Here is a 16,263-nt window from a genome sequence, read left to right on the forward strand (position 1 = left end):
CTGTATTTAAGAGTTAATGATGAGAAGCAAAGTCCTGTCCACCAGCTCTGTAATTCTTAATTCTCCCCCATTTCAAACAGATATTAAATGTTTCCAGGAGTTCCCCAGAATTGCCATTTCAACAAAAATCTGTATTTATTCCTGCACTTTGCAGAAAATTATCAAGAGTTGTTTTCCAACCACCACAGCCCTGAGCTTCAAAACTGTGGAGAAATTACAAAACTTGCCACAAAAAAATCTGTATTTATTCCTGCACTTTGCAGAAGGTAAATTCTGTATTTAAGAGTTAATGATGAGAAGCAAAGTCCTGCTCACCAGCTCTGTAATTCTTAATTCTCCCCCATCTCAAACAGACATTAAATATTTCCAGGAGTTCCCAGAATTGCCATTTCCCCTGGTCAGGGGAACTGAAGCTTCTGTGAGTAAGAAAAAGCTGAATTTCTGGGAGAGGAGGTGGTTTTTTGGAAAGAAAAACTCGACCATAAGAAAGGTGAGAAGTTCCCAAGTGTTTCAAGCTTTTAAAACTCCTCATAGTGAGGATTTTCTCTGCTCTCCCCATCACAGAGCTGATTTCCCACACCACAACAATTCAAATTTTCATTGATTTCACTCAAATTTTCCTCCTTTTTGTGCTGTGATTCCGTGTTTGACCCCCCAGGATTGCTCAGGAGCCCCTCAAAAAACAAATCTCACACGTTTTACCTGAGATTCCTTGAGTTTCTTGTCATAATCTGCCTCCAGCTTGACCAGAGGACCAAAAATATTTTGGTATTGATAAGCATCTTCATATCTGAGCAGGACGTGCTGGGGCTCCTCATCGACACCAGGTTTTTCCAAGTCCTCCAGGGTGGCAGATGGATTTTCCTGGAAATTAAAGCAGAAATGTTTTGTTTTAAAGGTTGAAATGTAAAAATATTGACAGCAGGATTGATAAAATTGTGTTTTAATTGATACAGAGAGTGATATCACCCCTAAAACTACACCAGGGCATTACGAATCATATTGAAATTTTAAAAGATGCACAAAAAAAAACCTTTCAAAAACCCCATAAATGAATGAAACAACAATTCCTTGCTCTGCTGGGCATCACTTAAAGCAGAAATATTTGTAAATCTTGATATCAGAGCAAGGAAAAGTTGGGGATTTTTCAGCTTGGTGAAGATTTCAATGATTTCCTGAATCCTATGACCAATTCAGGTCAAATCCTTCAGGTGGAAGGATTTAAACCTTGTGTGAGTTTTACCAAAAATCCTTGTCCCTCCTTCAAAAAAACACCTCAAAAATGGTAAAATAAACCCCAAAAAACTTGAGCTTTCAACCATTTCCTGAATCCTTTGAGCGATTTTTAAACCTTGTGTGAGTTTTACCAAAAATCCTTGTCCTCTCTTCAAAAAAAACCCTAAAAAATGGTAAAATAAACCCCAAAAAATTCAGGCTTTACCTTCCAGAGCTCCTCCAGCTTGTTGATCTGCTGGGCTGTGATTTGCCTGGCCCAGAGATTAAAACTACACCAGGGCATTACAAATTGTATTGAAATTTTAAAAGATGCAGAAAAAACTTCTTATAAACCCCATAAATGAATGAAATAATAATTCCTTGCTCTGCTGGGCATCACTTAAAGCAGAAATATTTGGAAACTTTGATATCAGAGCAAGGAAAAGTTGTTTTTTCAGTTTGGTAAAGCTTTCAATGATTTCCTGAATCCTTTGACCGATTTTTAAACCTTGTGTGAGTTTTACCAAAAATCCTTGTCCTGTTTCAAAAAAAACCCCTCAAAAATCCCAAAAGTGAATGAAACAACAATTCCCAGCTCTGCTGGGCATCACTTAAAGCAGAAATATTTGGAAACTTTGATATGAGAACAAGGAAAAGTTGGGGATTTTTCAGCTTGGTGAAGCTTTCAATGATTTCCTGAATCCTCTGACCAATTCAGGTCAAATCCTTCAGGTGGAAGGATTTAAACCTTGTGTGAATTTTACCTCAAATCCTTGTCCCTCCTTCAAAAAAACACCTCAAAAATGGTAAAATAAATCCCAAAAAACTTGAGGTTTCAACCATTTCCTGAATCCTTTGACCGATTTTTAAACCTTGTGTGAGTTTTACTTAAAATCCTTGTCCTCCCTTCAAAAAAAACCCTCAAAAATCCCCAAAGTGAATGAAACAACAATTCCCTGCTCTGCTGGGCATCACTTAAAGCAGAAATATTTGTAAATCGTGATATGAGAGCAAGGAAAAGTTGGGGTTTTTTCAGCTTGGTGAAGATTTCAATGATTTCCTGAATCCTTTGACCAATTCAGGTCAAATCCTTCAGGTGGAAGGATTTAAACCTTGTGTGAGTTTTACCTCAAATCCTTGTCCTCCATTCAAAAAAACCCCTCAAAAATGGTAAAATAAACCCCAAAAAACTTGAGGTTTCAACCATTTCCTGAATCCTTTGACCAATTTTTAAACCTTGTGTGAGTTTTACCAAAAATCCTTGTCCTCCATTCAAAAAACAACCTCAAAAATGATAAAATAAACCCCAAAAACTTGAGGCTTTACCTTCCAGAGCTCCTCCAGCTTGTTGATCTGCTGGGCTGTGATTTGCCTGCCCCGGAGATTAAAACTACACCAGGGCATTACAAATTGTATTGAAATTTTAAAAGATGCACAAAAAAACCTCTTATAAACCCCATAAACGAATGAAACAACAATTCCCTGCTCTGCTGGGCATCACTTAAAGCAGAAATATTTGTAAATCTTGATATGAGAGCAAGGAAAAGTTGGGGATTTTTCAGCTTGGTGAAGCTTTCAATGATTTCCTGAATCCTTTGACCAATTCAGGTCAAATCCTTCAGGTGGAAGGATTTAAACCTTGTGTGAGTTTTACCAAAAATCCTTGTCCTCCATTCAAAGAAATCCCTCAAAAATGGTAAAATAAACCCCAAAAAACTTGAGGTTTCAACCATTTCCTGAATCCTTTGACCGACTTTTAAACCTTGTGTGAGTTTTACCAAAAATCCTTGTCCTCTCTTCAAAAAATGGTAAAATAAACCCCAAAAAATTCAGGTTTTACCTTCCAGAGCTCCTCCAGCTTGTTGATCTGCTGGGCTGTGATTTGCCTGGCCCGGAGCTGCTCCTGCTCGGAGGGAATTTTCACCAGCCACGAGAGGAAACAGCGGTCCTGGATCAGGGGCTGCCACTGGGAACTGTCCCAGTTGATGTCCTTGAGGCTGCTCTGGCTGGCACACGGCTGCCTGCGGGACACAACACACACAGGAAATGTGAAATTTGAAAAGATTGAGGGGAAGTTTAGTGTGGAGGGTGAAAACGGGGCTGAAACTCAGGATTTTCTCTCACCTGCACAGCAGAACCACCACGGAGTCAGGAAAAAGGGTGGCAAAATCAGAATATAAAACTTATTTTGGGTGAAAATGAAAGCAAGGACTGTTTTTTTTTTAAATAAATCAGATGGGCAGGCAAGGTTTTCTCTCACCTGCACAGCAGAACCACCACAGACTCAGGAAAAATAGTGGCAAAATCAGAATATACAAAATATTTTGGGCCAAAATGAAATCTTTTTCAAACAAATCAGGTTTTCTCTCACCTGCACAGCAGAACCATCACAAAGCCAGGAAAAATAGTGGCAAAATCAGAATATACAACATATTTTGGGTCAAAATGAAATCTTTTTCAAACAAACCAGGTTTTTCTCTCACCTGCAGAGCAGAACCACCATGGAGTCAAGAAAAAGGGTGGAAAAATCAGAATATAAAACTTATTTTGGGTGAAAATGAAATGTTTTTTAAGTAAATCAGGTTCTGTCTCACCTGCACAGCAGAACCACCACAGAGTAAGAAAAAGGGTGGCAAAATGAGAATATAAAAATTATTTTAGGTAAAAATGAAGGGTTTTTAAAATAAATCAGATGTGCAGCAAAGGTTTTCTCTCACCTGCACAGCGGAACCACCACGGACTCAGGAAAAAGAGTGGCAAAATCAGAATATACAACATATTTTGGGTCAAAATGAAATCTTTTTCAAATAACTCAGGTTTTATCTCACCTGCAGAGCAGAACCACCACGGAGTCAGCCTTGGCAGGGATGAAGCCCAGCAGGAAAACGTTCCTGCAGCCGCAGTTGTAACACTCCAGGACTGTCTCCCCCAGGGGCCCGTCCTTGTGCAGAGTCACCTCTTTGCACTTGGCTCTCACCAGGTGATTCACAATGTGGCTGAAAAACAAACAGATTTATTGCAATTTCACCCCCCAAAAATCAGATTTATTAGTTATATTATTAGTAATATACTATTATACTATTTATTAGTAAAACTCTAATCAATCTGTTGGTTGGTTGGTTGGATTTTGGTTCTTTTCCATCCACGTTGGGAATATTTTTTCAGGAGTTTCCATTTGTGGATAAAGAGGAAATGGGTAGAAAATTGTCCTTTTTATATTTTTAGCCAAAATAAAAAGAAGGGCTGCTTTTTAAATAAATCAGGTTTTGTCTCACCTGCACAGCAGAAGCACCAGAGAGTCAGGAAAAAAGGTGGCAAAATCAGAATATAAAACTTATTTTGGGCCAAAATGAAAGCAAGAGCTGCTTTTTAAATAAATCAGATGGAAAACCAAGGTTTTCTCTCACCTGCACAGCAGAACCATCACAGAGTCAGAAAAAGGGTGGCAAAATCAGAATATAAAAGTTATTTTGGGCTAAAATGAAAGATTTTTCAAACAAATCAGGATTTCTCTCACCTGCACAGCAGAACCACCACAGAGTCAGGAAAATGGTGGCAAAATCAGAATATAAAACTTATTTTGGGCCAAAATGAAAGATTTTTAAACAAATCAGGATTTCTCTCACCTGCACAGCAGAACCACCAGAGAGTCAGGAAAAAAGGTGGCAAAATCAGAATATAAAACTTATTTTTAGCAAAAATAAAAGCAAAGGCTGCTTTTTCAAAGGAATCAGGATTTCTCTCACCTGCACAGCAGAACCACCAGAAAGTCATGAAAAAAGGTGGCAAAATCAGAATATATAATATAGAATATCAGAATATAAAATCAGAATACAAAAGAGCCCCCATTTACCTGCCAGAGGTGTTGCCACGCCCGTTGCAGAACCATTTCTTGCTGGTGTTGCAGTAAACCACACAGGCAGGGTCGTGGATCCCACAGTAACTGCAATTCCACAAAAAAAAAAAAAAAAAAAAAAAATAAATAAATGATTGGTTATTGCTGAAAGGAAAACCCAAACATGAGCTTTAATCTGATTTAAAAGGCACAAAAATAAAAGGAAGTGGAAATTGGGGAACATCAGAGCTAAGAGAAGCCAAATTTCTGTTTTGAGTCACAAATATTTTAAAGTTTCCCCATTGCTGGGGGTGGGATTTGTTATTAATTTGTATAAGAGCTCCTAAAATCCAAATTGTCACCTGCAGGCGTGCACAGGGAGATCCTTGGTGTAATAAGTGTCCTCCTCATCCTCCTCAAAGTTCAGCTCTGCCAGGAGCTGGCTGGTCTTGGCCACGTTCTCATCCACTGCCCCGTTCTGCAGGATCCCATCTGGACCATTCACCTGGAATTAAAAGGTGATTAAATTAAAACACCCCAAAAATCAACCCCCAAACACCCCAAAAATCAACCCCCAAACACCCCAAAAATTGAGAAACCTCCAGAGAAGGAAAGGAAAAGGGAAAAGGGGGAAAAGGGAAAGGGGGAAAAGGGGAAAAGGAAAAAAGGGGAAAAAGGGGAAAAAGGGGAAACAGGGGAAACAGGGGAAGGGCAAGGGGAAAGGGGAAAAGGGGAAAAGGGGAAAAGGGGAAAAGGGGAAAAGGGGAAAAGGGGAAAAGGGGAAAAGGGGAAAAGGAAAAGGGAAAAGGGAAAAGGGAAAAGGGAAAAGGGAAAAGGGAAAAGGGAAAAGGAAAAGGGAAAAGGGGAAAAGGGGAAAAGGGAAAAGGGAAAAGGGGAAAAGGGGAAAAGGGGAAAAGGGGAAAAGGGGAAAAGGGGAAAAGGGAAAAGGGAAAAGGGGAAAAGGGAAAAGGGGAAAAGGGAAAAGGGGAAAAGGGGAAAAGGGGAAAAGGGGAAAAGGGGAAAAGGGGAAAAGGGGAAAAGGGGAAAAGGAAAAAGGAAAAGGGAAAAAGGAAAAGGGAAAAAGGAAAAGGGAAAAAGGAAAAGGGAAAAAGGAAAAGGGAAAAAGGAAAAGGGAAAAAGGAAAAGGGAAAAAGGAAAAGGGAAAAAGGAAAAGGGAAAAAGGAAAAGGGAAAAAGGAAAAGGGAAAAAGGAAAAGGGAAAAAGGAAAAAGGGAAAGGGAAAAAGGAAAAGGGAAAAAGGAAAAGGGAAAAAGGAAAAGGGAAAAAGGAAAAGGGAAAAAGGAAAAGGGAAAAAGGAAAAGGGAAAAAGGAAAAGGGGAAAAGGAAAAGGGGAAAAGGAAAAGGGGAAAAGGAAAAGGGAAAAAGGAAAAGGGGAAAAGGAAAAGGGGAAAAGGAAAAGGGGAAAAGGAAAAGGGGAAAAAGAAAAGGGAAAAAAAAATGCTGCCAAAGAGTTGGAACACACCCATTATATAACCAAGACTTGCTTCATCGGCTCCTTGTTTTTTGTTTTTGGGTTTTTTTTTTCCCAGGATTATTTCAACCCCAAGTGCTAAGTTGGGATAAAGCTCCCAGGAACAGGAGGAGATTTGCTCTCCTGCAGATTGTTATTTTTCCATCTAATCAATACCTGCTCCATCAGCACCTCCTGTTGCTCAGGGTTATTTAAACTCCGACTGATAAAAGCAGGAAAACAAGGAGTTTGCTTTGCTGCACTTACAGTTTTTCCCACAGCCTTGCATAACAAAAAAACAAAAAATAAAAAATTCCATTTCAACAATTCCAGCAGCTGTTTTTTTCCCACTCTTTCTTTATTTTATTTATTTTTTTTATTTCAGGGATTTACCTGGAAACAGGAATTTTACTGCACAGGATTTTTTTTTTTTTTTTTTCCCCTCACTTATTTAGAATTGTGGAAATTCTGCAACATTTTGGTGCTGCCTCAGCAAATTTCACACCCCCCCAGTTTTTTTAAAAATAACTCCATTTTTTTGGCATTTTTATAAAAATCAATCCATTTTTTGGGGTGGAGGCCACGCTGGGATTTTGGCAAAGTGGAGCCTTTTGGGGTTTTCAGGTGTTTTGGTTTCATTCCTCCAGTCCTGGGGGTTCAGCACCTCAAGATTGAGCAGGAAAAAACCCCAAAATTTGGTTTTTTCTCTGATTTCTTTAGTCAAAATCCTACCAAAGCTGAACAGGGATAAGTTGATCCTAATTCATGTTAAATTTGAGTGGAAAATGTGGGAAATGACCAAAGTGATTGGAATATTCACAATATTCACAGCACAACTGAGGGGAGGCCTGGGCTCATTTCCCCATCTCAGGGATAATTAACAGCCCCAAAATTTTGTAAAATAAAGATTTATTTCTGAATTTTAACCAGGCCAAATAGGACAAAGATCACTCAAGGCCTTTGTCTATGAATAAAATATAATTTTTATTTAATGTATAAATATGTATTTTATATATATTGTAAATATATCTTTAAAAATTATAAATATATCTATATGAAGTATATAAATGTATTTATATATAATATAAAATACATATATAATTTATCTATATAATATATCTATATAATATATCTATATAATACATCTAAACATATTATATATAGTACCTATTTATAAATTATATCTGAAAATAAATATATTTTAATTTAATTTTAATAATTTATATTTAATACAATTTATCTGAGAGGTGGAAATTTAACTCTGACAAAAAGCAGCTCCCAGGGAGAACACAAAACCTTTCTTTACTAAAATAAATTAAAAAAATAAATAAAAAGTTGCCCTTCTTTGAGCTTTAATGAAGCAAACTCAGCTCAGTAAAAATTGAACATTAAAAACTGAACAGCCAATTGCAAGAGTTTAAACTCCAAATCAAAATTCCCCTTCAAAGTTCTGCAAATGAAATGAGGAGCATTAAAATAAAATAAAATAAATTAAATTAAAATAAAATAATTGGGTTTTTATTGCTGTCATCTCCCAGCTCTGCCTTTTAATATTAAAAGCATCAGGCCAAAGGAAGTGAATGTGCAAAAAAGGGGAGATGGAAAAAGGAATCCAAACCAAATCCAAATATAAACAAAAATATCCACCTGAAATTATCCATTTCTTATCAATAGAGATATTTTATAAAATAGAAACAAAAATATCCACCTGAAAATATCCATTTCTTATCAATAGAGGTATTTTATAAAAGAGAAACCAAAATATCCACTTGAAATTATCCATTTCCTATTGATAGAGGTATTTTATAAGAGAAACCAAAAAATATCCACTTGAAATTATCCATTTCCCATTGATAGAGGCATTTTATAAAAGAGAAACAAAAATATCCACCTGAAATTATCAATTTCCTATTGCTAGAGGTATTTTATAAAAGAGAAATAAAAATATCCACTTGAAAATATCCATTTCCTATTGACAGAGGTATTTTATAAAACATAAACAAAAATATCCACCTGAAAATATCCATTTCCTATTGACAGAGGCATTTTATAACAGAGAAACAAAAAATATCCACCTGAAATTATTCATTTTCTATTGATAGAGGCATTTTATAAAATATAAACAAAAAATATCCACCTGAAAATATCAATTTCTTATCAATAGAGGCATTTTATAAAATATAAACAAGAGCTGATGGTGCCACAGGTGGAAATTCCAAAGCCTGGAGTTGATCTGAATTCCTTCATTTCTACCCCACAAATGTATTATTTTAAAACGGGTTGATTTTAATTTTAATTTTTAAGAGGCTCAAAAAAAAAAAAAAAAAAAAAAAAAAAAAAAAAAAAAAAAAGGTCTCCTGTTTTAAACAAAAAAGCAGCAAAGTTTGGGTTTGGTTTGGGATTTTTGAAGGAAGAATTGTCAAGTGCAAGGGTTTGGTTTAGGATTTTTTAAGGAAGAAAAGGAAGAGATCTCAGGTGCAGGGTTTGGTTTGAGATTTTTAAAGGAAAAACTGTCAGGTGCAGAGTTTGGTTTGGGATTTTTAAAGGAAAAACTGTCAGGGGCAGAGTTTGGTTTGGGATTTTTAAAGGAAAAACTGTCAGGGGCAGAGTTTGGTTTGGGATTTTTAAAGGAAAAACTGTCAGGGGCAGAGTTTGGTTTGGGATTTTTAAAGGGAGAAAAAGAAGAAATGTCAGGTGCAAAGTCTGGGATTTTTTTAAGGAAGAAAAGTCAGGTGCAGGATTTGGTTTGGGATTTTTGGAGGCAGAAAAAGAAGAACTGTCAGGTGCAGAGTTTGGTTTGGGATTTTTTTAGGAAGAGATCTCAGGTGCAGGGTTTGGTTTGGGATTTTTAAAGAAGAACTCCCAGGTGCAGAGTTTGGTTTGGGATTTCTAAAGGAAGAATTGTCAGGTGCAGGTTCAGTTTGGGATTTTCAAAGGCAGAAAAGGAAGAGATCTCAGGTACAGGATTTGGTTTGGGATTTTTAAAGAAGAACTCCCAGGTGCAGAGTTTGGTTTGGGATTTTTAAAGGAAGAAATGTCAGGTGCAGGGTTTGGTTTGGGATTTTCAAAGGCAGAAAGGGAAGAGATCTCAGGTACAGGATTTGGTTTGGGATTTTTAAAGGAAGAACTCCCAGGTACAGGGTTTGGTTTGGGATTTCTGAAGCCAGAAAAAGAAGAGCTGCCAGGTGCAGGGTTTGGTTTGGGATTTTTACAGGCAAAAAAAAGGAAGACCAGTGAGGTGCAGGGTTTGGTTTGGGATTTTTAAATAAGAACTCCCAGGTAAAGGGTTTGGTTTGGGATTTTTGAAGAAGAACTCCCAGGTACAGGGTTTGGTTTGGGATTTCTAAAGGAAGAACTGTCAGGTGCAGGGTTTGGTTTGGGATTTTTAAAGAAGAACTCCCAGGTACAGGGTTTGGTTTGGGATTTTTGAAGAAGAACTCCCAGGTACAGGGTTTAGTTTGGGATTTTTAAAGAACTCCCAGGTACAGGGTTTAGTTTGGGATTTTTAAAGAACTCCCAGGTACAGGGTTTGGTTTGGGATTTTTAAAGAACTCCCAGGTGCAGGGTTTGGTTTGGGATTTTTAAAGAAGAACTACCAGGTACAGGGTTTAGTTTGGGATTTTTGAAGCCATAAAAGAAAAGCTGCCAGGTGCAGGAGAGGCCGGGCTGCCCCAGCCCTCGGGGAGGCAGCAGTGATGTCACCTCGCTGTGAAATGCAGCCCCAGCCCTTGGCAGGAGGAAATAAATGATTGTTCCCAAGCCTCCTGTGATGTCAGCCCTGTGTGCACTGGATTAAAAACCTGGCACGGGCAGCTCTTGGTGGCAGAGGGGCCACTGCTCTCTTTGAAACTAAAAAATAAATAAATAAAATAAATTGTTGGCTGCAGTTTCTGGCACGGCGAGTTTGGCAGGGCTGAGCACTGAGTGAGGTGCCACAAAACTACTCCCAAAAAAACTCCCAGAGCCTTCCTGGCTCCTCTGCTGGCCCCAAAATATTCACTGGGAGACAAAGGAGAGAAATCAGTGAGGGACAGGGAAGCTGTGAGTGCTCAATCCATGGCAGTGACCAAGGAAAGGTGGGAGAAGGATCCAGGGAAATCCTGGAGTTGTTTCCAGAGCCTGAAGGGGCTCCAGGAGAGCTGGGGAGGGATTTGGGGACAAAGACTGGAATTCCAGGACACAGGGAATGGCTCCAAGGTGAAGGAAGGTGGGTTTAGGTGGGAGAGTGGGAAGGAATTCCTCCCTGGGAGGATTCAAGGCCAGGCTGGAAGGAAAAGCTCCAGGGAAACCTTGGAGCCACTTCCAGTCCCTAAAGGGGACAAGGACTGGAATTCCAGGACACAGGGAATGGCTCCAAACTGGGAAAAGGAGGATCTGGGTGGGATATTTGGAGGGAATTCCTGCCTGTGAGGGGTTGGGCTGGAATTCCCAGAGCAGCCCCTGGATCCCTGGAAGGGCCCAAGGCTGGAAAAGTGACACTCCAGGAAAACCTTGGAGCTGTTTCCAGTCCCTAAAGGGGCTCCAGGAGAGCTGGAGAGGGATTTGGGACAAGGACTGGAATTCCAGGACACAGGGAATGGCTCTAAACTGGGAAAGGAGGATCTGGGTGGGACATTGGGCAGGAATTCCTGGCTGTGAGGGGCTGGGCTGGAATTCCCAGAGAAGCCCCTGGATCCCTGGAAGTGCCCAAGGCTGGAAAAGTGAAGCTCCAGGGAAAACTTGGAGCTGCTCCAGTCCCTAAAGGGGCTCCAGGAGAGCTGGAGAGGGATTTGGGATGAGGGATGGAGGGACAGGACACAGGGAATGGATTTAAACTGTGAATGGGGGATCTGGGTGGGATTTTGGGAAGGAATTCCTGGTGTGAGGGGTTGGGCTGGAATTCCCAGAGCAGCCCCCAGATCCCTGGCAGTGCCCCAGGTCAGGCTGGACGGGGTTTGAAGCTCCCTGGGACAGTGGAAGGTGCCTTTACCTTTGGGATTTTTAAGATTTAAGGTTTTCCAACCCAAATCACTCCAGAACTGTGGGATTCTGCTGCCTGTGAGTGCCTGGATCAGTGGTAACAGAACATTCCCACCTCCACTGCTGCTCCAGGAGCACAGCCCAGGTGAGCACACCTGCAGCCACCTCTGCATTTCAAGCTGCAACAACAACTTCAAATTGCACTCCAGCATTTCCAGATATAAAATATAAAATATATAAAACAGATATTCTACTAGAAAACTCCTGTACTGATGTTTCACCCCCATTCTGCTGCTCCATTTCACCACCACAACATCCCCACCTCAGGTAATCCCCCCCAAACCCCACAATTTTGGGGTTGGATGGCAAAAGCAGCTGTTGTTGGATTTAATTTTCCTTTCAGAGCTGTAGAGCAGAGCCCGTGCTCCCCCAGCCAGGGAGGGAGGGAGAGTCGCTTTCCCTTTCCCAAGGAGGAAGTCGGGGAAAGCCTCGCCCCTGGGAGGGACCTGAGGACTCGCCTGGCCGGGACAAAACAACCTTTGTTAGGGCTGGGAATTAAACCCGGCCTCGCTAGGCTGGACCTGGACCAGGCTGAATCCACACTGAGGGTCCCAGCAGCAAAATCCCACCCACAGGAGGGAAAAAAGTGAGGCAGGAATGAGAATTTCAGAGAATTTTGGGAGTCTGAATGAGGGCTGGGAATTAAATCCAGCCTCTCTAGGCCAGACTTGGACTAGGTTGAGCCCTCCAGGAGCAGAGTTAATCCACACTGAGGGTCCCAGCAGGAAAATCCCACCCAGAGGAGGGAAAAAAGTGAGGCAGGAATGAGAAGTCCAGAGAATCTCGGGGTTGGAATGAGGGCAGGATATTTGTTAGGGCTGGGAATTAAACCCGGCCTCGCTGGGCTGGACCTGGACCAGGCTGAATCCACACTGAGGGTCCCAGCAGCAAAATCCCACCCACAGGAGGGAAAAAAAGTGAGGCAGGAATGAGAATTTCAGAGAATTTTGGGAGTCTGAATGAGGGCTGGGAATTAAATCCAGCCTCTCTAGGCCAGACCTAACCCAGGCTGAGCTGGTTAATCCACACTGAGGGTCCCAGCAGGAAAATCCCACCCAGAGGAGGGAAAAAAGTGAGGCAGGAATGAGAATTTCAGAGAATTTCAGGGTTGGAATGAGGGCTGGGAATTAAACCCGGCCTCTCTAGGCTGGACCTGGACTAGGTTTAATCCACACTGAGGGTCCCAGCAGGAAAATCTCACCCACAGGAGGGAAAAAACCAAGGCAGGAATGAGAATTTCAGAGAATCTCAGGATTGAAATTACTTTAAATCCCATCCCTTAAATCCCATCCCACTTTCCTTGACCCCTTGGACACTTCCAGGGATCCAGCTCCTCTGGGAATTTGAAATTATTTTTAAAATACTTGGAAAAAAAAAATCGATTTTTATGTTTATCTAATTCTAGGAAACAATAAAAATAGAGTTTTGTGTAGAAAAAAAAACAAACACCAGGGAATGTTTGTGCTCTGCTCCTGTCAATTGAGCACTAATCAATTGTTAAAATATTAATTAAATATATTGGGGAAGGAAGTTGGTTTAGACTAAATCCATCAAGTTTTCCTAAAAAAAATGAGGTTCCCCTCAATCTTTATTTTTATAAAAAGACCCCAGAAACAGCAGAGCAGAAGTTTCCACCTCCAACATTCCTCAGCCCCAAATAAAGTTATTAATTTAATGAGCTTTAATTATAATCACAGGGCTGATATTTCAATTAACAAACTCTGACCAGTTGGAGAACTTATTATTATTATTTAAGAACAACAAACTTCAATTATTTGGTGAGGGCAGCAAAAAGATTTTGCCCAGAACTTTTTTTTTTAAAAAAAAACATTTAATTTGTGATTTTATCAGCCCTGAGAGGGGCAGGTCTGAGCAGATCCTGGAGTTGCTTTTACTTCACTCAGGAGGAAACTGTTCCAGCCCTCAGAGTCCCTCCCCCAAAAATGACATTTTTAACGTCAAAATCAGCACCAGGGTGACCACAAAAGTTGGCAGAAACATAAAACCAACCTGATTTTTTAAAAAATTCAACATAAAACTTCTTCCTTTTAGCCAGGAGACAAAACCAGTACCTGAATCTGCTCTCTAGAGCTTTTATTATTTTTTTTACTTTGACTTCAAAGGTTTTTCAAACAAGTTTAGACAAAAAAAAAAAAGGCCAATTAATAACTCTCTTGTCTGGACTTTCAGCTTATGAGGCTGATTTTGGGGTGGTTTTTCTCCTCCTTGGCCACAAATTCTCTGCTGGGAGTTCTGGAGTGATCAGAGCCCATTAAAGGTTTAAATGTGATTAAAATTCTCTTTTTTTTCATGTCTAGTCTGAGTGTGCACAGAGATTTCACCACTGGCAGTAAATAATTCTGATTCCTCAATGCCCAAACTGGAGAAATTCTATTAAATAAATAAAATAAAATAATAAAACAACCCAAGAGCTCTGAGCTGACTCTGCCTTTACAAACCTGAGCACATCCCTGGTGTCACTGAGCACTTTCAGGCATTAAAAATTTGATTTATTTTGTGCTGGGATAAACAGGAGAAATCCTGCCTTAAACACCTGTGGAGCTGCTCCACTCTGGGGCAGGTTTTACAAAGAAAAGGAGAAAAAAATAAACAGGTTTGGGGGATAAAAACTCACCTAAAGCTCCTTAAACTCATCCCTGAACACCTTGTGGGTGATGTAAAAGCATTTAATGGTTAATAACGGGTTTTTTGCGAGAAAACTGAATATTCCATGATGTTAAAACTGGAGAAAAGTGTGGCTTTTTTTAAAAAATAAAGGAGAGTTTTGGGGTGTTTTTGTTGTTTACTACAGACACACTGAGATTGTTATCTCCGTAATCCTAATTCCTCACCTGCCCACGAGCTGTGAATCGCTGAATAAATACAATTTCATTGTCTTTTAGGTGCCAACACATCAAATGGCGCGATAATAAAGAAAAAAAGAAAAGAAGGAAACAAAACTAAAAGCTGTTTCTAAAGCCACGAGGAACCAGAGAAACTCAGAACTCGTCTGGGGCCTGGCCCTGCCACAAAACCCCTCAAACAAACCAGCCCAACAACCGTGAGGAAAAATAAAAAACCAACAACAACAACAAAAAAAAAAGGTGGAAATTAAAATTAAAAATTAACGTTCATAGTATTAACGAGATGAAATTAAAGCGTCATTTCAACGGCAGGAAGTAAAAAAAAGGCCGAATTTCCTCAGCAACCAACTTCCGATAAAGCAACCACCACCCGCAAAAAAAAAAAAAAAAAAAAAAAAAAAAAAAAGGGTTTGTTTTAAGGAGAAAAAAAAAAAGCCGAAACGACACCCAAAACCGGGTGGGACGACACCCCAAAACCCGGGGGGACGGCACCCAAAAACAGGGGGGAGGACACATAAAACGCGGGGGGACGACACCCCAAAATCCAATGGGACGACACCCAAAACCGGGTGGGACGACACCCAAAAACCAGGGGAATGACACCCAAAATCCAATGGGATGACACCCAAAACCCGGGGGTACGACACCCAAAATCCAATGGGATGACACCCAAAACCCGGGGGGATTTTTGATATATTTTTTCACGACTCAGGGAAGTTTCCTCCGCTCCAATCGCGCCTCTCCCGGGGCCGCTCCACACGCGGCTCCCGCCTGGGAAAGGCCCGAACGGCCCAACCCCTTTTCCAGACCCTTTTCTCCGGTTCTCCCCAAGCCCAAATCCCTCCTCACCTGCGCTTCCAGCGGGCCCGGAGCTCCCTGCCCGGCCCCGGGGGGTCCTTGGCCTTGTGGCGGCCCCGCCTGGCCCGGCCCGGGCGGGGTTTGGGTCTGGCTGGGGAGGGTGAAGTCGGTGAACTCGAACTCGGAGCCCTGAGTGTCGGCGCCGAGCAGCTCGGCCTCCTCCGTGTCCAGGAAGGTGAGGGTTTGCGAGCTGGGGCCGTACGCCTCCACGCTCATCGTGGTGTTTTTTGGCCTTTAGGAGCTACACTCCTTCTCTCTCCTTCTCCTCAAAAATAATAATATTAAAAAAAAAAACCCTCCCCAGGCCTTTCCCCCCCCCTCCCCTGAGCGGCCGCGCTACGCGAGCGGCGGATCCGCCGCGCGCCACCAGGCCGCGCGCCCCCCCCACACACAACAGAAAAAAAAAAAATTAAAAAAAAAAAAAAAAAAAAAAAAACCGAACCAGCCGCTGGTGCCGGGAGGAAGGGGGTAAGAGAGAGAGAGGAGCTGAGGGAGGGAGTTGGGGAAGGAAGGGCCGCGTCCGTGTGTCCGGCCGGGTCCGAGTTTGTCTGTCCGTCCGGCCGCGGCCCGTGAGCGGTGACGCGGAGCGCGCGCGCGCGGGAGTGGGGGGGGGGACGGGGGGGGGGAACGCGGCGACGGCAGCGCGCGCGCGCGGGAGGGAACGGCGGGCGGTGACGCACACGCAGCACGCACGAGAGAGAGCGGCACGGCCGCCAGGGGGCGCGCTGCATGCCCAATATGCTTCATTGAGGGATGAGGAGGGGTTTAGGTGTGAGTGATGGGCGCGGCGGCCAATGACCGCTGCGTGCTGTGGGGAAGGGGCGGGGTTTAGCGCTGAGTGATGGGTGTGGCGGCCAATGGGTTGTTGAGGTAAGAGGGTGAGCGTGCTGCCAGCCCGCTGCGAAGAGGGCGAGGTTTAGGTCTGAGTGATGGGCGCGGCGGCCAATGGGTTGTTGAGGTGAGGGGTGAGCGCGTTGTCGGCCCGCTGCGCGCGGTGGGTAA

The 16,263-nt window shown here is 41.9% G+C and overlaps 1 protein-coding gene across 4 annotated transcripts in view; it reads right to left on the minus strand.

Annotated features, from left to right (window-relative positions):
- The window catches only part of UPF1 (UPF1 RNA helicase and ATPase), a 49,973-nt gene extending 34,107 nt beyond the window's left edge, over positions 1 to 15,866 (minus strand). For all 4 annotated transcript variants that reach the window (XM_083879837.1, XM_083879834.1, XM_083879836.1 and 1 more), the window contains exons 1-6: positions 15,253 to 15,866; positions 5,413 to 5,555; positions 5,069 to 5,158; positions 4,044 to 4,211; positions 3,056 to 3,236; positions 703 to 864 (exon numbers count right to left, since the gene is read on the minus strand). In XM_083879837.1, coding sequence (XP_083735963.1) covers positions 703 to 864; positions 3,056 to 3,236; positions 4,044 to 4,211; positions 5,069 to 5,158; positions 5,413 to 5,555; positions 15,253 to 15,477 — 969 coding nt within the window. In that variant the 5' untranslated portion in view covers positions 15,478 to 15,866. The remainder of the gene's footprint in view (positions 1 to 702; positions 865 to 3,055; positions 3,237 to 4,043; positions 4,212 to 5,068; positions 5,159 to 5,412; positions 5,556 to 15,252) is intronic.
- Between the last annotated feature and the right edge of the window lie 397 nt (positions 15,867 to 16,263).

Source organism: Zosterops lateralis (genome assembly GCF_965231275.1).
Source record: "Zosterops lateralis genome assembly, chromosome: 29".
In the NCBI taxonomy this organism is placed as follows: domain Eukaryota; kingdom Metazoa; phylum Chordata; class Aves; order Passeriformes; family Zosteropidae; genus Zosterops; species Zosterops lateralis.